This window comes from Notolepis coatsorum, assembly GCF_963971535.1.
Source record: "Notolepis coatsorum genome assembly, chromosome: 11".
Taxonomy (NCBI): domain Eukaryota; kingdom Metazoa; phylum Chordata; class Actinopteri; order Aulopiformes; family Paralepididae; genus Notolepis; species Notolepis coatsorum.
Window position 1 is genome coordinate 21,425,004 of NC_140175.1, and position 18,869 is coordinate 21,443,872.

Consider the following 18,869-nt stretch of genomic DNA (forward strand, 5'->3'; position numbering starts at 1 on the left):
CCACTCCCATCCCAGGTGGCCAACTCCTTGGCCTTCTCCAGTTTGGTGATGCGGGCTGTGGATTTGGGGCCCATGATACCACCTCCCCAGATCTGGAAGACACGCAAAGTGGCAAGGTGTTTTAACATGAGTAACAGCACAACAGTTTTTCAATGAATTAGGGGGGCTGGGCGATTAGGCCAAGAAAGAATAACTAAATGTACTTTTATTACTAAAGGTAATACCAGCAGAAAGGCTATAATAGCCATGCATGCTATAAATCGGCTTTAGCTCAGAATTAAAAAGATCAACACAATAGTTTCAGGTCGAGAAATTCCAATCATTGCAAAAGCCAGATTTTGATACAGGAGTGACATGCATTTACTGGGTGACGAGAGCAACGGAGAATATATGACCGGTAAGCATAAAATATAAATAAAGTAGATATTAGATTTATTATTTCACAAACTGACGACTTATAATTTCTTGAATATTGACATGCAATGGGGACACTCACATGTCATTGTAGTTGGTCTTGACGGCTTCTGGACAGATCTGGAAGACACGCAAAGTGGCAAGGTGTTTCAACATGAGTAACAGCACAACAGTTTTTCAATGAATTAGGGGGGCTGGGCGATTCTTACCTTTAGGCCAAGAAAGAATAACTAAATTTACTTTTATTACTAAAGGTAATACCAGCAGAAAGGCTATAATAGCCATGCATGCTATAAATCGGCTTTAGCTCAGAATTAAAAAGATCAACACAATAGTTTCAGGTCGAGAAATTCCAATCATCATTGCAAAAGCCAGATTTTGATACAGGAGTGACATGCATTTACTGGGTGACGAGAGCAACGGAGAATATATGACCGGTAAGCATAAAATATAAATAAAGTAGATATTAGATTTATTATTTCACAAACTGACGACTTATAATTTCTTGAATATTGACATGCAATGGGGACACTCACCTCACTCATATGTCATTGTAGTTGGTCTTGACGGCTTCTGGACAGATCTGGAAGACACGCAAAGAGGCAAGGTGTTTCAACATGAGTAACAGCACAACAGTTTTTCAATGAATTAGGGGGGCTGGGCGATTCTTACCTTTAGGCCAAGAAAGAATAACTAAATTTACTTTTATTACTAAAGGTAATACCAGCAGAAAGGCTATAATAGCCATGCATGCTATAAATCGGCTTTAGCTCAGAATTAAAAAGATCAACACAATAGTTCAGGTCGAGAAATTCCAATCATCATTGCAAAAGCCAGATTTTGATACAGGAGTGACATGCATTTACTGGGTGACGAGAGCAACGGAGAATATATGACTGGTAAGCATAAAATATAAATAAAGTAGATATTAGATTTATTATTTCACAAACTGACGACTTAAATAATTTCTTGAATATTGACATGCAATGGAGACACTCACCTCACTCATATGTCATTGTAGTTGGTCTTGACGGCTTCTGGACAGATCTGGAAGACACGCAAAGTGGCAAGGTGTTTCAACATGAGTAACAGCACAACAGTTGTTCAATGAATTAGGGGGGCTGGGCGATTACCTTTAGGCCAAGAAAGAATAACTAAATTTACTTTTATTACTAAAGGTAATACCAGCAGAAAGGCTATAATAGCCATACATGCTATAAATCGGCTTTAGCTCAGAATTAAAAAGATCAACACAATAGTTTCAGGTCGAGAAATTCCAATCATTGCAAAAGCCAGATTTTGATACAGGAGTGACATGAATTTACTGGGTGACGAGAGCAACGGAGAATATATGACTGGTAAGCATAAAATATAAATAAAGTAGATATTAGATTTATTATTTCACAAACTGACGACTTATAATTTCTTGAATATTGACATGCAATGGGGACACTCACCTCACTCATATGTCATTGTAGTTGGTCTTGACGGCTTCCACAAGCTTGGCAAGTGCACCTTTGTCCTCACTAGGAAAGAACAGTCAATCAGTATGACAGACATGGTCTTCAAAATCTTCACCCGAGCGTTAGTTAACTAAGTGGAATAAATTCATACACAATAAACTACACTGAGGTGTGCAGCAGAGATGAGACCATATGGTTATACACAATAAGATGATATTTGTATAGTGATACTTTTTTTTATGTGGGAATGGGTTTTGAACTATAGGATCATCCATTAGGCCTTTGCCAGCTAGACACCATTCTGTTCCAAGAGGAATTTGTGGACCGACATTGATGCTCAGGGTTAAAAAGCTCAATAAAAACTTCATGTTGTTTCAGTTGAAGAAATTCAAAACATCATTGCATCATCAAGTTTAACTAAATAATAAGGCTCACTAAATATGAATAAGTGATCAATCACACTAGACAGCACTTTAGACCAGAAATTCCCAAACGTATCTTGCCACCAAGAACATCATAGCCCATTAAAGATGCTGCAAGCTGTATTTTTGTAACCCATGTTACTGACCAGACACTCTACATCAGTGATGGCTGTCGGAATGTTGAGCTATTATTTTAACGTGTTGACGACCAATTAAAAAAATGTATTAAATCAAAATGACTAGCACTTCACACCCAAGTTGTTTGAAATTGTCCCAATGCCAAACAAAGCCATGCGATCGTGCATGTCACATAAGTTATCTTGTAATATCAACGACTGCTTGTAAAAATGCTATGAAATTCACCATCCGTCCGAGTAATTATACAGCCAACGCTAACGTCTAGGGTACTACTGCCAATTATGCGGTGGATGAAGGATGCAGTTGTTTGATGCGGCGCAGAGTTTGATTCCGGTGTTCACACCGACTGACATGAAGCACAACAGAGCGGTGAACACTCATGGAAATGTACTCAACGAGGCAGGTGTAAAAACACCCCATTTGTTGATCTTGGTGCCATGAAACTGCACCCTGGTCTCCAAGTTTCTCAGCATGCCTCACCTGCACGGGCGATGGGTGGCCTCTTGGGTCGGGTGTCTCTTTCCAGCGGCCTTCTGCTCAGTGCGAGCCACCAGCCTCCGCTTCTTCTCCTGCTTGGTCTCCGGTCTGTACTTGTGGGCCAGATTGAACAGCTGTGTGGCTGGAGAGGGGAAACAAAGAAGTCACTATTAAAAAAGTGAGGGGGCAACACCAACGTCCAACACAGACAAAACAAACAAACTGATCAAAAAAGCAAGCTCGGTGGTGGGAGCGGACCTGGACAGTCTGGAGGTGGTGGCAGAGGGGAGGACGAGGAGGAAGCTGTATGCTATCCTCGAGAACCCCTGCCACCCCCTCTATGATGAGCTGACCGCAATGCAGTCCACGTTTAGCCACAGACTCTCCTCCTCCTCCTGTATGTATTAACTGTTTTTTTAAAGTGCCGTTATGCTGTAAAAGACATCTGAATCTCCCCTCTAGGATAAATAAAGGTTTTCAATAATATGATAATACTACTACACACTCAAGTTACAACTATTTGACGAGAAATGCCACTGAATCTTAGCTGCCAGAGATGTACTCCTCCTGCCGACTTGTTCACAATCTAAGTCGCTTTGGATAAAAGCATAAGCTAAATTACTAAATGTAAATTGCATCAGCTCTTGGTGGAATGTCAGCATTGCCGTTAAGATAGCAAATATTATTTCACATCATCTGCAAAGCGGCTAATGTATGCCAAGAAATCTTCAGCAAACCTTGGGACACTGGCAATTTTTTACTTGAACTTGAGGACTGCATACTTTTTTTGCAAAGCTTAGCTTTATACTTATAGCACATGCATGAGCCTGGTCTCTTTCGAAAGATTTCCTAATGCAAAAAAGGAAAATCACTTTTAGTGCCAATGAAATAGAGTAACAGTTTGAACTTTCTGTAGTGGTTGCAATACACACCCCCCCCCCCCCAAAATAAAATAGGTAAGCTGGAAAACACTGCGGATCCATAGCCTGAAGTCTTATGTAGTACAGGTCCAAATTTAATAAAAATAAGTTAGTCTTTGAGAGAGATCCGGGTAAACAGTGCGCCAAAAAGAAAATGCAGCTCCAAGCCGCTCGCAAAGTGCCATGAGTTTGTGCGTTCCGCGCACAGTCGTATACGACCCGGTGCACGTTAAGAGGTTAAGCTCATCCTCTCCGTTCAATGTCACTCACATCACCTCCAAACTATCCCCTGTAGCTCACCGGTCTGTCGGTCCAGGGCCTGGGTGAACTGGTTGATCGCAGGGGGAACCTTCAGACGCTTGTACAGGATGGAGCGCTGCCTCTGCAGGCGGATGTAACGAGGCCATTTCACAAAGCGAGTCAGGTCACGCTTGGGCTGGACGTCCTGACCTGGAACACCAAAAAGTATTCAGCACATTGCATCGAAATAACACAAAAGACCGCCCTTTCAACTTCCTGGGTGCATCAGCGATCTTGGTGGGTGTCTGCATAATTGTTAAGATAGCAAATATTCTTTACATCATCTGCACCATGTTGGAAGAGATGTGGACCAGTGTGTCGCCTCTAGCTACTCACCAATGCCAAAGTTCGTTGGCCTCTTCTTGAACAGGGGGTTGACTACCTTCTTGGCCTCATGTTTCTTTTCCTTAGGCTAAGAGAAAAACGAATTAAAGGCAATACTAGCAGAGGCTATAATATCCATGCATGCTCTGAATTGGCTTTAGCTCAGAATTAAAAAGCTCGTATTTGAATCATCAGATGTCAGGTGAAGAAATTCAAATCATCATTGCAAAAGCCAGTAGTAAGTTCATATCTAGAAGATGTTGACCCAAGTGTCTTTGCTAAGCTACATGTACAGCAGAGGGCAACGACGAGCTTGTAAAACGTATCAGAATTTGTGACCACCACCAAGCAGCCATTGCTATACTTTTGCCCCAATAGGCATACTGTAGTCACATTTCTGTATTAAATATAGAATTGCATACAGTCCCATCCCTAGAGTGCAGGAATAATTCAACTTTCAGCATATCTCACACGTGTTTCGGTTCATCACGGTTAGACTTACAGGTTTGTCTGTGTGAAGGCAACTGAAGTGAAAGTCTCTGTGCACCAGTCTGCCCAGCCTAGACCTTGACGATGCAGTAAGGGACGCCCATCTTGCGGCACAGGGCTGGCAGGACGACGACCAGCTGGACAGAGCAAGAGAGCACAAGATGTAAATAATCACATGTCGTAGGATTCTAAATGTTGGTTAAATATCACATGTCGTAGGATTCTAACTCTTGGTTAAATATCACATGTCGTAGGATTCTAACTCTTGGTTAAATATCACATGTCGTAAGATTCTAAATGTTGGTTACATCAAACGTTACATTCTAGGGTACTGCCACCTGAATTATGTGGTGGATGAAGGATGCAGTTGTTTGATGCGGAGCAGAGTTCGATTCCGGCGCTCATGCCGACCCAAATGAACCACAGAGCGGTAAAACCTCCAGGAATTTTACTCAACGAGGCAGGTGTAAAAGCACCCCATTTGTTGATCTTAGTGCAGAGGGGGGGGGGTTCTGTGAAACTGAACCCTGGTCTTGAAGTTCCTCTGCATGCCTCACCTGCCCGGACAACGGGTGGCTTCTTGGGTCGGGGTGTCGATCTTTCCAGCGGCCTTCTGCTCCGCGAGCCACCAGCCTCCGCTTGGTCTCCGGTCTGTACTTGTGGGCCAGCTTGAACAGCTGTGTGGCTGAAGAGGGGAAACAAACAAGTCACTAGTAAAAAGAAATACAGCCAGTCGTCGACTTCACTGCAGTGGGAAACCTTGGTTCTAAAGAGCCAGCTGAACAGTTAAGGACAGTCATACCTACCCATTATGATGCTAATACTACTACACACTCAAGTTACACTATTTGACGAGAAATGCCACTGAATCAAATTGCATCAGCTCTTGGTGGAATGTCAGCATTGCTGTTAAGATAGCAAATATTATTTCACATCATCTGCAAAGCGGCCAATGTATGCCAAGAAATCCTCAGCAAACCATGGGACACTTTAAGCTCATTCTCTCCATTCAACTAATCCATGTGATAAAAGATGAAATTCACTTATAAGCTCATCAAGACCTCATGTCACATCACCTCCAAACTATCCCCTGTAGCTCACCGGTCTGTCGGTCCAGGGCCTGGGTGAACTGGTTGATCGCAGGGGGAACCTTCAGACACTTGTACAGGATGGAGCGCTGCCTCTGCAGGCGGATGTAACGAGGCCATTTCACAAAGCGCGTCAGGTCACGCTTGGGCTGGACGTCCTGACCTGGAACACCAGAAAGTATTCAGCACATTGCATCGAAATAACACAAAAGACAGCTCTTTCAACTTCCTGGGTGCATCAGCGATCTTGGTGGGTGTCTGCATAATTGTTAAGATAGCAAATATTCTTTACATCATCTGCACCATGTTGTTGGAAGGGAGATCTGGACCAGTGTGTCGCCTCTAGCTACTCACCAATGCCAAAGTTCTTTGGCCTCTTCTCGAACAGGGGGTTGACTACCTTCTTGGCCTCGTGTTTCTTGGCGACTGAAGGGGCAGGTGCCACCTTCTTCCGCTTAGCCTTCTTTCCCTTAGGCTAAGAAAGAAAAACAAATTAAAGGCAATACTAGCAGAGGCTATAATATCCACATATGCTCAGAATTGGCTTTAGCTCAGAATTAAAAAGCTCGTATTTGAATCATCAGATGTCAGGTGAAGAAATTCAAATCATCATTGCAAAAGCCAGTAGTAACATATCAAGAAGATGTTGAGCCACGTGTCTTAGCTAAGCTACATTTACAGCAGAGGGCAACGACGAGCTTGTAAAAGTTCCCAATTTGTGATCACCACCAAGCAGACATTGCTATACTTTTGCCCCCTGCCCCAATAGGCATACTGTAGTCACATTTATGTATTAAATATGAGAATTGCATACCGATTCTAACTCTTGGTTAAATATCACATGTCGTAGGATTCCCAACTGTTGGTTACATCCAACATTACCGTCTAGGGTACTGCCACCTGAATTATGTGGTGGATGAAGGATGCAGTTGTTTGATGCGGAGCAGAGTTCGATTCAGGCGCTCACGCCGACCCAAATGAAGCACCTGGAGCGGTAAACACTGCCAGGAATTTTACTCAACGAGGCAGGTGTAAAAGCACCCTATTTGTTGATCTTAGTGGCGAGAGCGTTCTGTGAAACTGCACCCTGGTCTTTAAGTTCCTCCGCATGCCTCACCTGCCCGGATGACTGGTGGCCTCTTGGTCGGGGTGTCGATCTTTCCAGCGGCCTTCTGCTCAGCGCGAGCCACCAGCCTCTGCTTCTTCTCCTGCTTGGTCTCCGGTCTGTACTTGTGGGCCTTGTGTCCAGGGTGAACTGGTTGATCGCAGGGGGAACCTTCAGACGCTTGTACAGGATGGGGAACCTTCAGACGCTTGTACAGGATGGAGCGCTGCCTCTGCAGGCGGATGTAACGAGGCCATTTCACAAAGCGCGTCAGGTCACGCTTGGGCTGGACGTCCTGACCTGGAACACCAGAAAGTATTCAGCACATTGCATTGAAATAACACAAAAGACCGCTCTTTCAACTTCCTGTGCGCATCAGCGATCTTGGTGGGTGTCTGCATAATTGTTAAGATAGCAAATATTCTTTACATCATCTGCACCATGTTGTTGGAAGGGAGATGTGGACCAGTGTGTCGCCTCTAGCTACTCACCAATGCCAAAGTTCTTTGGCCTCTTCTCAAACAGGGGGTTGACTACCTTCTTGGCCTCATGTTTCTTGACCACTGAAGGGGCAGGTGCCACCTTCTTCCCCTTGGCTTAGGCTAAGAAAGAAGAAAAACAAATTAAAGGCAATACTAGCAGAGGCTATAACATCCACACATGATGCTCTGAATTGGCTTTAGCTCAGAATTAAAAAGCTCGTATTTGAATCATCAGATGTCAGGTGAAGAAATTCAAATCATCATTGCAAAAGCCAGTAGTAACATATCAAGAAGATGTTGACCCAAGTGTCTTAGCTAAGCTACATGTACAGCAGAGGGCAATGACGTCGAGCTTGTAAAAGTTATCCCAATTTGTGATCACCACCAAGCAGACATTGCTATATTTTTGCCCCCTGCCCCAATAGGCATACTGTAGTCCCATTTCTGTATTAAATATAGAATTGCATACCGATTCTAACTCTTGGTTAAATATCACATGTCGTAGGATTCCCAACTGTTGGTTACATCCAACGTTACCGTCTAGGGTACTGCCACCTGAATTATGTGGTGGACGAAGGATGCAGTTGTTTGATGCGGAGCAGAGTTAGATTCAGGCGTTCACGCCGACCCAAATGAAGCGGTAAACACTCCAGGAATTTTACTCAACGAGGCAGGTGTAAGAGCACCCCATTTGTTGATCTTAGTGCAGAGGGGGTTCTGTGAAACTGCACCCTGGTCTCTAAGTTCCTCTGCATGCCTCACCTGCCCGGACGACGGGTGGCCTCTTGGTCGGGGTGTCGATCTTTCCAGCAGCCTTCTGCTCAGCGCGAGCCACCAGCCTCCTGCTTGGTCTCCGGTCTGTACTTGTGGGCCAGCTTGAACAGCTGTGTGGCTGAAGAGGGGAAACAAGTAAGTCACTAGTAGAAATACAGCCAGTCAACATCACTGCAGTGGGAAACCTTGGTTCTAATGAGCCAGCGGAACAGTTAAGGACAGTCTGATGCTAATATGATATACTACTACACTCAAGTTGCACACTATTTGACAAACAATGCCATTGACTCTTAGCTGCCTGAGATGTACTCCTGCTGACTTGTTCACAATCTGTAAGTCGCTTTGGATAAAGGCATCAGCTAAATTACTAAATGTAAATTGCATCAGTGATCTTGGGATGTCAGCATTGCTGTTAAGAATGTGGAGGGTACATATTTCACATCATCTGCAAAGCGGCCAATGTATGCAAAGAAATCCTCAGCAAACCTTGTAATACTCTTTAAGCTCATCCTCTCCGTTCAACTAATCCATATGATAGAAGATGACATTTCACTTATAAGCTCATCAAGACCTCATGTCACATCACCTCCAAACTATCCCCTGTAGCTCACCGGTCTGTCGGTCCAGGGCCTGGGTGAACTGGTTGATCGCAGGGGGAACCTTCAGACGCTTGTACAGGATGGAGCGCTGCCTCTGCAGGCGGATGTAACGAGGCCATTTCACAAAGCAAGTCAGGTCACGCTTGGGCTGGACGTCCTGACCTGGAACACCAAAGTATTCAGCACATTGCATCGAAATAACACAAAAGACAGCTCTTTCAACTTCCTGTGCGCATCAGCGATCTTGGTGGGTGTCTGCATAATTGTTAAGATAGCAAATATTCTTTACATCATCTGCACCATGTTGTTGGAAGGGAGATGTGGACCAGTGTGTCGACTCTAGCTACTCACCAATGCCAAAGTTCTTTGGCCTCTTCTCGAACAGGGGGTTGACTACCTTCTTGGCCTCATGTTTCTTGGCGACTGAAGGGGCAGGTGCCACCTTCTTCCCCTTAGCCTTCTTCCCCTTGGCTTAGGCTAAGAAAGAAGAAAAACAAATTAAAGGCAATACTAGCAGAGGCTATAACATCCACACATGATGCTCAGAATTGGCTTTAGCTCAGAATTAAAAAGCTCGTATTTGAATCATCAGGTGTCAGGTGAAGAAATTCAAATCATCATTGCAAAAGCCAGGAGTAGGAACATAATATCAAGAAGTGTTGAGCCACGTGTCTTTTAGGCTTAGCTAAGCTACATGGATACATTCCTCGAGTCGTGAGAACGTCAGTAGGCAAACTTAATCAATGAGAACCTGCATGAATAAAACACTCGCACCAAATACAAAATCATAAAGCCTGTAGTGCATTTAAGAAGGTGACAAGACACACGGCCCGTATCCATGTAGCTTAGCTAAGAGAGACACGTGGGTCAACATCTTCTTGATATGTTATTATTACTACATGTTCTCCCATCATCACCGATTTGGGGGATGGGAGGAAATGTGACAAAGGCACACAAAAAAAGATACTCATTCTGTGTATACAATGCTCACCGTCACCGTGCATGTCTCATGAACGCAGTCCTCTGTCTTGCGGTCTGGAATACAGAAGAGTCAGAGTGCGCGGACGCTGCGACCAGGAGCTCTACGTCCTGCCTGCCTCGCTCGCGTGTCGACCCAGAGATCTGCCGAGAGAGGTCGCTGTTCTGCCCCATTTATGCTACCTACCGAGCGGCCCTGCGCTTGCGCACGCATGCGCATGACCCACAATCGTTTTCAACACTTTTTCCACCCATTGATTGATTGATTGAAAACTTTATTAACAGATTGTAGAATGTGGGAACAATACAGTACAGCTCAATACAAACAACTGCTAAGAAAAAAAAGTATTCTGTATTTTTGTACGACAACTAATAAAGAAACTAAGAGAGGATGAAGACCAGAATAAAGACTTTCGTCTTGTTTACATATGGGTCATCCATTTTCAATTAATCAAGACATTATGACATTGATTGATTGATTGAATTTTTTTTTATTAACAGATTGCAGAATGGGTACAATACAGTACAGCTCAATACACACAATTGTTAAGGGAATGCAGACCAGAGAAAGACTTTCGTCTTGTTTACATCAGGGTCCCCCATTTTCAATTCATCATAACATAATATGACATACATGACACATACAGATAGACAGTACTGTTACATCCAGACATTTATGACATACAAGATCTACAAATATACAGTACTGTTTATCGAGTAGAAAGAGTCTAAAAAGAGAGTATATACATTTGAGGGGGAAGAAACTGTACATTGGAGGTTGGGGGAGGGGGTTGGGTAGGCGGGGTGGGGGAACTGTACATTGGCGGGGGTTGGGTTTGGACATTTACAGGGGCCAATTTCGGATTTCAGTCCCCCGTAGGTTCTCGTTTAGAGAGGTTTTGAAGGTGGGTAGTGATTCACAAACTACTACTACTACTGTCCTTTACCTGGGCCCCAATATAGGTTCTAGTTGCTTATTACAATCCACCTATGGCACAAAATGACACTTGACATATTGATAATTCAAACATATTGATAATTCAAACTCAAAACTCAGTGAATCCATTATTGTTCTGAATTTGATGTTTTCAAAGTGACTGAATGTGTTTTTCCTTTCACATGTACTTTGTGCAACAACTTCTTACACGTGGTATGCAAAGTTCATCAAAAAGATTAAATGAGATGCAACATAATTGTAAAATTGGTGAAATGGTTAATGTGTAAGACGTTAGGTAAATAGTGTTTATGGCTGGAAAATTATGGAATAAGCAACTGCTTACAACACATGCATCCATTGACCATCATGTAAATAGTATTTAGAGTAGACTTGTATATTCTTGATTCATGCGTTTGTTGATTATCATAATAAATTAAGAATTAGCACCTGTTTTTGTTGATTTAATATGTCTGTGCAATTACCGGTATAGGCTACAGATAGGACACTCTTACTTTGGTTTAGAGCCGAGCGCTAATAAACTTTGCTTGAATAAGAGGAAATGGTTGAGTGAGTTTGTCAGAAAGGCCATCATGGCGAATTTCTATCAACGCTGACCTCCAGAAATGTCAATGTTCCAGAGCCACATTTTGCTCAAGTCAACATCAAGAGGCTGTTTGGACCGACATCTTTAAAAAGTAAAAAAGGAACAGGTGAATTTTGACAGCTACATCTTTTCTCAGAACCACAATTTCATAACTCCATCTTGATATTTTACAAAGACAAACTCTAAAATCATGTCTTTCAAAATGTCAGCCAAGGACCATGCTGACAAAGGCACTAAAAACAAGATTACAAACATCACAAAACAAACTGGTCAGACTACTGCTCTTACTCCTAGAACCCACCTCACCCCTGCCCATTTTGACAACCTAGGATGGCTTAGAGTAGACTACAGTACAGCAACTTGCAATGGGCCTGGTCTACAAGATACACTACACCACTAAGGTACATGTCAAAATACTCCCCAAAGGTCAGTGAATACCACGACCACAACACAGAGAGTTCCACAAATCATGCCCAACCCATATTCGGCTCAAACAAGGGACTAAACACGTTCCGCAATTATGCCACATCAATGTGGAATGCCCTACCCACAGCCGTAAAAAAAAACGTGAATCACTACCCACCTTCAAAAACGCTCAAAGAGCACCTACGGGAGGCTGCAATTCGAAACTGGCCACCGTAGATGTCCAAACCCCCTCCCACATATATATATTTTCTGTTAGAATGTTTAGTAGTACTGTATATTTGCATATCTTGTATGTCACAAATGTAACTACTGTATATCATTAGATTATTATATCTGTATGTTGTGCATGTCATAAATGTAATTATGAATTGAAAATGGGAGACCCTGATGTAAACAAGACAAAAGTCTCTCTGGTCTGCAACTCCTTAAACAATTGTGTATCGAGCTGTACTGTACCCATTCTGCAATCTGTTGTTTTCAATCAATGCATTGGTGCATGCTCATAGAACGAACTTGGTACAACTACTATTGAGACCATTAGCAAGTTACCCCAGAAAATCATCAAGCCATTCGAGGGTACATTGTATTACATGTTGATGGTAACTAATGCAACATGTTGGTATTTTATGAGCAACACCGTTAACCTATTTAGCTCTATATATATATAGATGTCCAATAAATTAGACCTTGTGCCAAAGGTGCCACTGGTTCCATCCATAAGGTCTCTTCCCATAGACTGATTATTTCCTATGGTGCACACTGGTCACCAAGAGACAAAACCAGTCGAGTCACGTCTACTTAAGATATTCCTTTATTGATCCCCTTGGGAAAATGTACTTAATTAAATTATTTCCACAAGGTTAGCCACAGAATTACTTGAATTTGAACCAGGGTAGCTGCACAACTTAAGTTACATTTTAAATCCATAAGACCTTTTTGATAAGAAAACATTTCCTCAGGCAAAAAAGCCAGTTTTAAAGGCTAGGACTACATATTATACATTCCTTTTTCACGTCAATGTCATCACATGACTCCTTCCATATACCACTTCCACACTAAATCCCATGATTAAGCATGTATACATTAAATGGATGCGCACAATAATGCAACATATTTTGAACAGTAAGATTCATACTATTCTTTAAACATACTCTTCCATTTACAGTCGACGTAAATATTCTGATGCATAAAAAACAAAAACAACCAGTATGTTGAGTCAACACTTATTTTAATATGAAACAGTTTAACCAAGCTTGGTGGCCAGCTCCTTGGCCTTAGCCTTCTCCAGTTTGGTGATGCGGGCTGTCGATTTGGGGCCCATGATACCACCTCCCCAGTGACGACGGATCTGGAAGACACGCAAAGTGGCAAGGTGTTTTAACATGAGTAACAGAACAACATTTTCTCAATGAATTGGGGGGGGGGGGGGGCGATTCTTTAGGCCAAAGAAGAAATTTACTTTTATTACTAAAGGTAATACCAGCAGAAAGGCTATAATAGCCATGCATGCTATAAATCGGCTTTAGCTCAGAATTAAAAAGCTCGTATTATGAATCAACACAATAGTTTCAGGTGAAGAAATTCAAATCATCATTGCAAAAGCCAGATTTTGATACAGGAGCGAAATGCATTTACTGGGTGACGAGAGCAACGGAGAAAATGTTACCGGTAACGGTAAGCATACAATATAAATCAAGTAGATATCGCTCATTTCACAAACTGACAACTTGAGATTAATTATTTCTTGAATATTGACACTCACCTCCTCGTATCTGTCATTGTAGTTGGTCTTGACGGCTTCCACAAGCTTGGCAAGTGCACCTTTGTCCTCACTAGGAAAGGACAATAGTCAATCAGTATGACAGACATGGTCTTCAAAATCTTCACTTCAAAGTTAAAATGTTCATTAAGTGGAATAAATTCATACACAATAAACTACACTGAGGTGTGCAGCAGAGATGAGACCATATGGTTATGATACACAATAAGACGTGATATTTGTATAGTGATACTTGTATGTGGGAATGGATTTTGAACTATAGGATCATCTATAGGACTTCAGCTAGACACCATTCTGTTCCAAGAGGAATTTGTGGACCAACTTGATGCTCAGGGTTAAAAAGCTCAATAAAAACATCATGTTGTTTCAGTTGAAGAAATTCAAAACATCATTGCATCAAGTTTAACTAAAATAATAATAATAAGGCTCACTAAATATGAATAAGTGATAAATCACACTAGACTGACAGCACTTCAGACGAGAGCCGAGTTTCCCAAACGTATCTTACAACCAAGAACATCTTAGCCCATTAAAGATGCTGCAAGTGGGTTAAAATACATTAAGTGACGTAGCAAGAATACCAGTGTGCTCCAGTATTCCTTCCAAATGCAACATTCATTTCCTACTCTTTGAGAACCTGGAGAAAATGAAGGTGTGCAAACTGTGGGACTTAAATTGAAACTACCACCTGCTGCCAGTTAAAGTCACTAGACAGTATTGCATAAAATAAGGTAATTGTACAGCAGAGGGCGACGGCGAGCTTCTAAAAGTTAGTCATCCAAATTTGTGACCAACAAGCAGACATTGCTATACTTTCCCCCTGCCCCAATAGACATAAGTCACATTTCTGTAGTAAATATAGAATTTCATACTGTCCCATCCCTAGAGTGCAGGAACAAAGGAATAATTGTCATTCAACTTTCAGCACATCTCACGAGAGTTTCAGTTCATCACGGTTGGACTTACGGGTTAGTCTGTGTGAAGGCAACTGAAGTGCACGTCTTTCTGTGCACCAGTCTGCCCAACCTAGCCTTGCCCTTGACGATGCAGTAAGGGACGCCCATCTTGCGGCACAGGGCTGGCAGGTAGACGACCAGCTAGACAAAGCAAGAGAGCACAAGATGTAAATCATTACATGTCGTGGTATTCTAACAGTTACATATCCCATGTTGTAGGATTCCAACTGTTGGTTAAATATCACATGTCGTAGGATTCTAACCTTTGGCTACATATCACAGGATTCAAACGGTTTGTTACATATCATATTTCGTAAGGCTGTGGTTTCTGCTCAGGGTTAAAAAGCTCAAGGTTTGATCGACATGGAGGATTCAGGTGAAGAAATTCAATCATCATTGCAAATTACCACAGCTCTACCGCGATTACTCCATCAAATACTGCATCAAAACAGTTAGCAGTTCTTCAGATATACAGACCAACCTACCTCAATGGGATCCACATCGTGAGCGATCACCACCAGCTGGGCCTTCTTGCTCTCCACCAGAGTGACGACTGTGTTCACACCTGTGGGAGAACATAGTCATCCATTAAGTCTTTGCCAGCTAGAGACCATTCTGTTCCAAGAGGAATTTGTGGACCGACTTGATGCTCAGGGTTAAAAAGCAAAACTTCATGTTGTTTCAGGTGAAGAAATTCAAAACATCATTGCATCAAGTTTAACTAAATAATAATAAGGCTCACTAAATATGAATAAGTGATCAATATTTGGAATGGCGATCAGGAATTGGAATAATCTTTTTGGATAACATCTGACCTGAGGTAAGCAATTTATTTGACCAGTCTTGGGGTAATCGGATCTGTTTTGACCTATATATCAGTGTGTGCCATGTGCGTGTGTTGATCAGGAAATGAGAATATATTTTTCAGATCGCTTCTATAGCGTGCATAAGTACACATACTATCGATATTAATCTAGCGTTTATTTGAAAATTATTCATAAATAGGCCGAAAAATGACAGTTTTGTGTATGTCAGAATATTCCAGTAAAGGGCGTTTATCACGGAATCTATATATTTTCCTGAAAAACGAGGGCTTTTCAAAATGATATCAAACGGAAATGAACAGATTAAAAAACAATCCGTCTCGACAATGTTGACTGCAAACAAGTCATTGATAAACGACGGGCAGATTAGACACAGCCATAATTGAAGACAGAGATTATGCGTTCACAAAGCTATCATTGAAGTGGGTGGTGGCATTCAACAGGGGTTTACCACGTTAACAAGTGGCAACCAAAGTGTTAAAGATGCTACAAGTGGTATTTCTTTGTTAAAATAGGAGTTAAATAGCTCTACATTCCAACAGCCATCACCAAAGAGTGTCTGGTCAATAACATGGGTCTTTCAGTGCCTCCACTCTGCAGTAAACAAATTAATCTTCTGGTATCCTGGTCCATTTTATCCATTCAGGAGAACCCTAGATATCATTTACTTATTTCAAGAAACCATGCCAAGCCAAATTAGCTTAGTGCACTGGTAGATTATTTCAAGGACACATTTTCTTAAACTTAACCATAAGAGTTCTCTCCTGATTGGATAAAATCAGTTTACCATTTACTGCAGAGTGGAGGGACTGGGAGACCCATGTTACTGACCAGACACGATCAGTGATGGCTGACAGAATGTTGAGCTATTATTTTAACATGTTGACGACCAATTTAAAAATAAATAAATCAGAATGACTAGCAGTTTCACACCCAGGTTCATTTGTAATGGTCCCAATCATAAATACAATTTTGAATTTGGTGCCACTGCCAAACAAAGCCATGTGATCATGCAGGTCAGCCTTTCTTTGAACATAAGTTTGAATCCTAACAACAAAAAATTATCTTGTAATATCAATGACTGCTTTCTATGAAAATTCTATGAAAGAGGCTACTATAGGTTTGCCAATTCACGTTACAGTCTAGTTCGATTCCGGCGCTCATGCCGACCCAAATGAAGCACAACAGAGCGGTAAACACTCCAGGAAATGAGGCAGGTGTAAAAGCACCCTTATTTGTTGATCTTAGTGGCGAGGGTTCTGTGAAACTGCACCCTGGTCTTTAAGTTCCTCCGCATGCCTCACCTGCCCGGATGACGGGTGGCCTCTTGGTCGGGGTGTCGATCTTTCCAGCGGCCTTCTGTTCAGCGCGAGCCACCAGCCTCTGCTTCTTCTCCTGCTTGGTCTCTGGTCTGTACTTGTGGGCCAGCTTGAACAGCTGTGTGGCTGAAGAGGGGAAACAAGTAAGTCACTAGTAGAAATACAGCCAGTCAACATCACTGCAGTGGGAAACCTTGGTTCTAAAGAGCCAGCTGAACAGTTAAGGACAGTCTGATGCTGATATACTACTACACTCAAGTTCCACACTATTTGACGAACAATGCCACCGACTTCGATTCCAGAGATGTACCCCTCCTGCTTGTTCACAATCTGTAAGTCGCTTTACTAAATGTAAATTGCATCAGTGATCTTGGTGGGATGTCAGCATTGCTGTTAAGATAGCAAATATTATTTCACATCATCTGCAAAGTGGCCAATCCAAAGAAATCCTCAACAAACCATGGGACACTTTAAGCTCATCCTCTCCATTCAACTAATCCATGTGATAAAAGATGACATTTCACGTATAAGCTCATCAAGACCTCATGTCACATCACCTCCAAACTATCCCCTGTAGCTCACCGGTCTGTCGGTCCAGGGCCTGGGTGAACTGGTTGATCGCAGGGGGAACCTTCAGACGCTTGTACAGGATGGAGCGTTGCCTCTGCAGGCGGATGTAACGAGGCCATTTGACAAAGCGAGTCAGATCACGCTTGGGCTGGACGTCCTGACCTGGAACACCAAAAAGTATTCAGCACATTGCATCGAAATAACACAAAAAGACAGCTTTTTCAACTTCCTGGGTGCATCAGCGATCTTGGTGGGTGTCTGCATAATTGTTAAGATAGCAAATATTCTTTACATCATCTGCACCATGTTGTTGGAAGGGAGATGTGGACCAGTGTGTCGCCTCTAGCTACTCACCAATGCCAAAGTTCTTTGGCCTCTTCTCGAACAGGGGGTTGACTACCTTCTTGGCCTCATGTTTCTTGGCGACGTTAGGGGCAGGTGCCACCTTCTTCCCCTTAGCCTTCTTTCCCTTAGGCTAAGAAAGAAAAACAAATTAAAGGCAATACTAGCAGAGGCTATAATATCCACATATGCTCAGAATTGGCTTTAGCTCAGAATTAAAAAGCTCGTATTTGAATCATCAGATGTCAGGTGAAGAAATTCAAATCATCATTGCAAAAGCCAGTAGTAACATAAGATGTTGTTGACCCAAGTGTCTTAGCTAAGCTACATGGATACCCTTCCATGCTGATAACGTCAGCAAACGTAGGCAAACTTAATCAATGATAACTCCCATCAATAAAACACTGCAGTCTCCCACCAAATACAAAATCCCAGAGCATGTAGTGCATTTAAGGTGACAGACACACGGGTAATAAGAGCATCACGCCAAAGCGTTACTCCATGGAATCATAGCTAGACATGAGTTATACATCTAGGCCTACAACGCTAGCGAACAAACTAGCTGGCCAATCCAAACAGCTAACGCTGTATAGTTCCAACTTCCAACAGTTATTTAGACTAAATGTTTATGACACTAAAAAAAACATACCACCACGTATGTCCTTATACGAAAATGCGGAGCAGGGAATTGTGAACATGTCACTAAACACAACACGCTGTGTGGGGGTTCTGCTTACGAGTAGCTCAACAGTCAACTACCGGCGGTATAAGAGCCGGAGAGATTTCGACTAAATCCGCTTGACATCATCACGACATAATAACTTCCAATTGAGTATGTGAGTTTATAGAACGGATTGGTGCGATTTCCATTGTGAAAGAATGTTTCAAGAGGGAGATGCAGATGGATGAAATCACATAAAATATTTCCCCCGATGAAAATCTGTACACTCACCATGTTGGTTCAGACAGAAAGAAAGACCAGAGGATTGTGGGTAATATAAGTACCGCGATACTTGCGGCGCGGTGACGAGACGTCCTAAGCGCTGGTCTCAGGTCGGGTTGATCTCATGATGGAATCCATTCAATAATATTAATGGCAAAATAGCTAACTGGTCCAGGATCAGTGGGCTACAGGGAA

General features: G+C 42.4%; 2 protein-coding genes and 1 pseudogene across 3 annotated transcripts; all 3 read right to left on the reverse strand.

Annotated features, from left to right (window-relative positions):
• Positions 1-1,421: 1,421 nt before the first annotated feature.
• On the reverse strand, positions 1,422-7,516 carry LOC311237005 (uncharacterized protein; the record flags this gene model as incomplete). The annotated part of the gene is made up of 12 exons (XM_084324813.1): positions 1,422-1,461; positions 1,872-1,940; positions 2,918-3,056; positions 4,135-4,284; positions 4,471-4,546; positions 4,961-5,084; positions 5,505-5,632; positions 6,049-6,076; positions 6,114-6,198; positions 6,390-6,510; positions 7,148-7,440; positions 7,504-7,516. The coding sequence occupies 11 exons, from the start codon at positions 7,514-7,516 to the stop codon at positions 1,877-1,879; spliced, it is 1,221 nt and encodes a 406-aa protein (XP_084180939.1). The 3' UTR covers positions 1,422-1,461; positions 1,872-1,876.
• A 206-nt stretch (positions 7,517-7,722) lies between these two features.
• On the reverse strand, positions 7,723-9,999 carry LOC311237007 (large ribosomal subunit protein eL8-like; annotated as a pseudogene). The gene is made up of 5 exons (XR_014621082.1): positions 9,987-9,999; positions 9,347-9,466; positions 9,008-9,157; positions 8,385-8,514; positions 7,723-7,742 (listed from the first exon to the last, which is right to left on the reverse strand). The product of XR_014621082.1 is annotated as a large ribosomal subunit protein eL8-like (transcript).
• A 3,152-nt stretch (positions 10,000-13,151) lies between these two features.
• Positions 13,152-18,707, reverse strand: LOC311236530 (large ribosomal subunit protein eL8). Its single transcript, XM_084324209.1, has 8 exons — positions 18,684-18,707; positions 17,744-17,864; positions 17,402-17,551; positions 16,805-16,945; positions 15,162-15,241; positions 14,687-14,817; positions 13,703-13,772; positions 13,152-13,288 (listed from the first exon to the last, which is right to left on the reverse strand). The coding sequence occupies exons 1-8, from the start codon at positions 18,684-18,686 to the stop codon at positions 13,184-13,186; spliced, it is 801 nt and encodes a 266-aa protein (XP_084180335.1). The 5' UTR covers positions 18,687-18,707; the 3' UTR covers positions 13,152-13,183.
• Between the last annotated feature and the right edge of the window lie 162 nt (positions 18,708-18,869).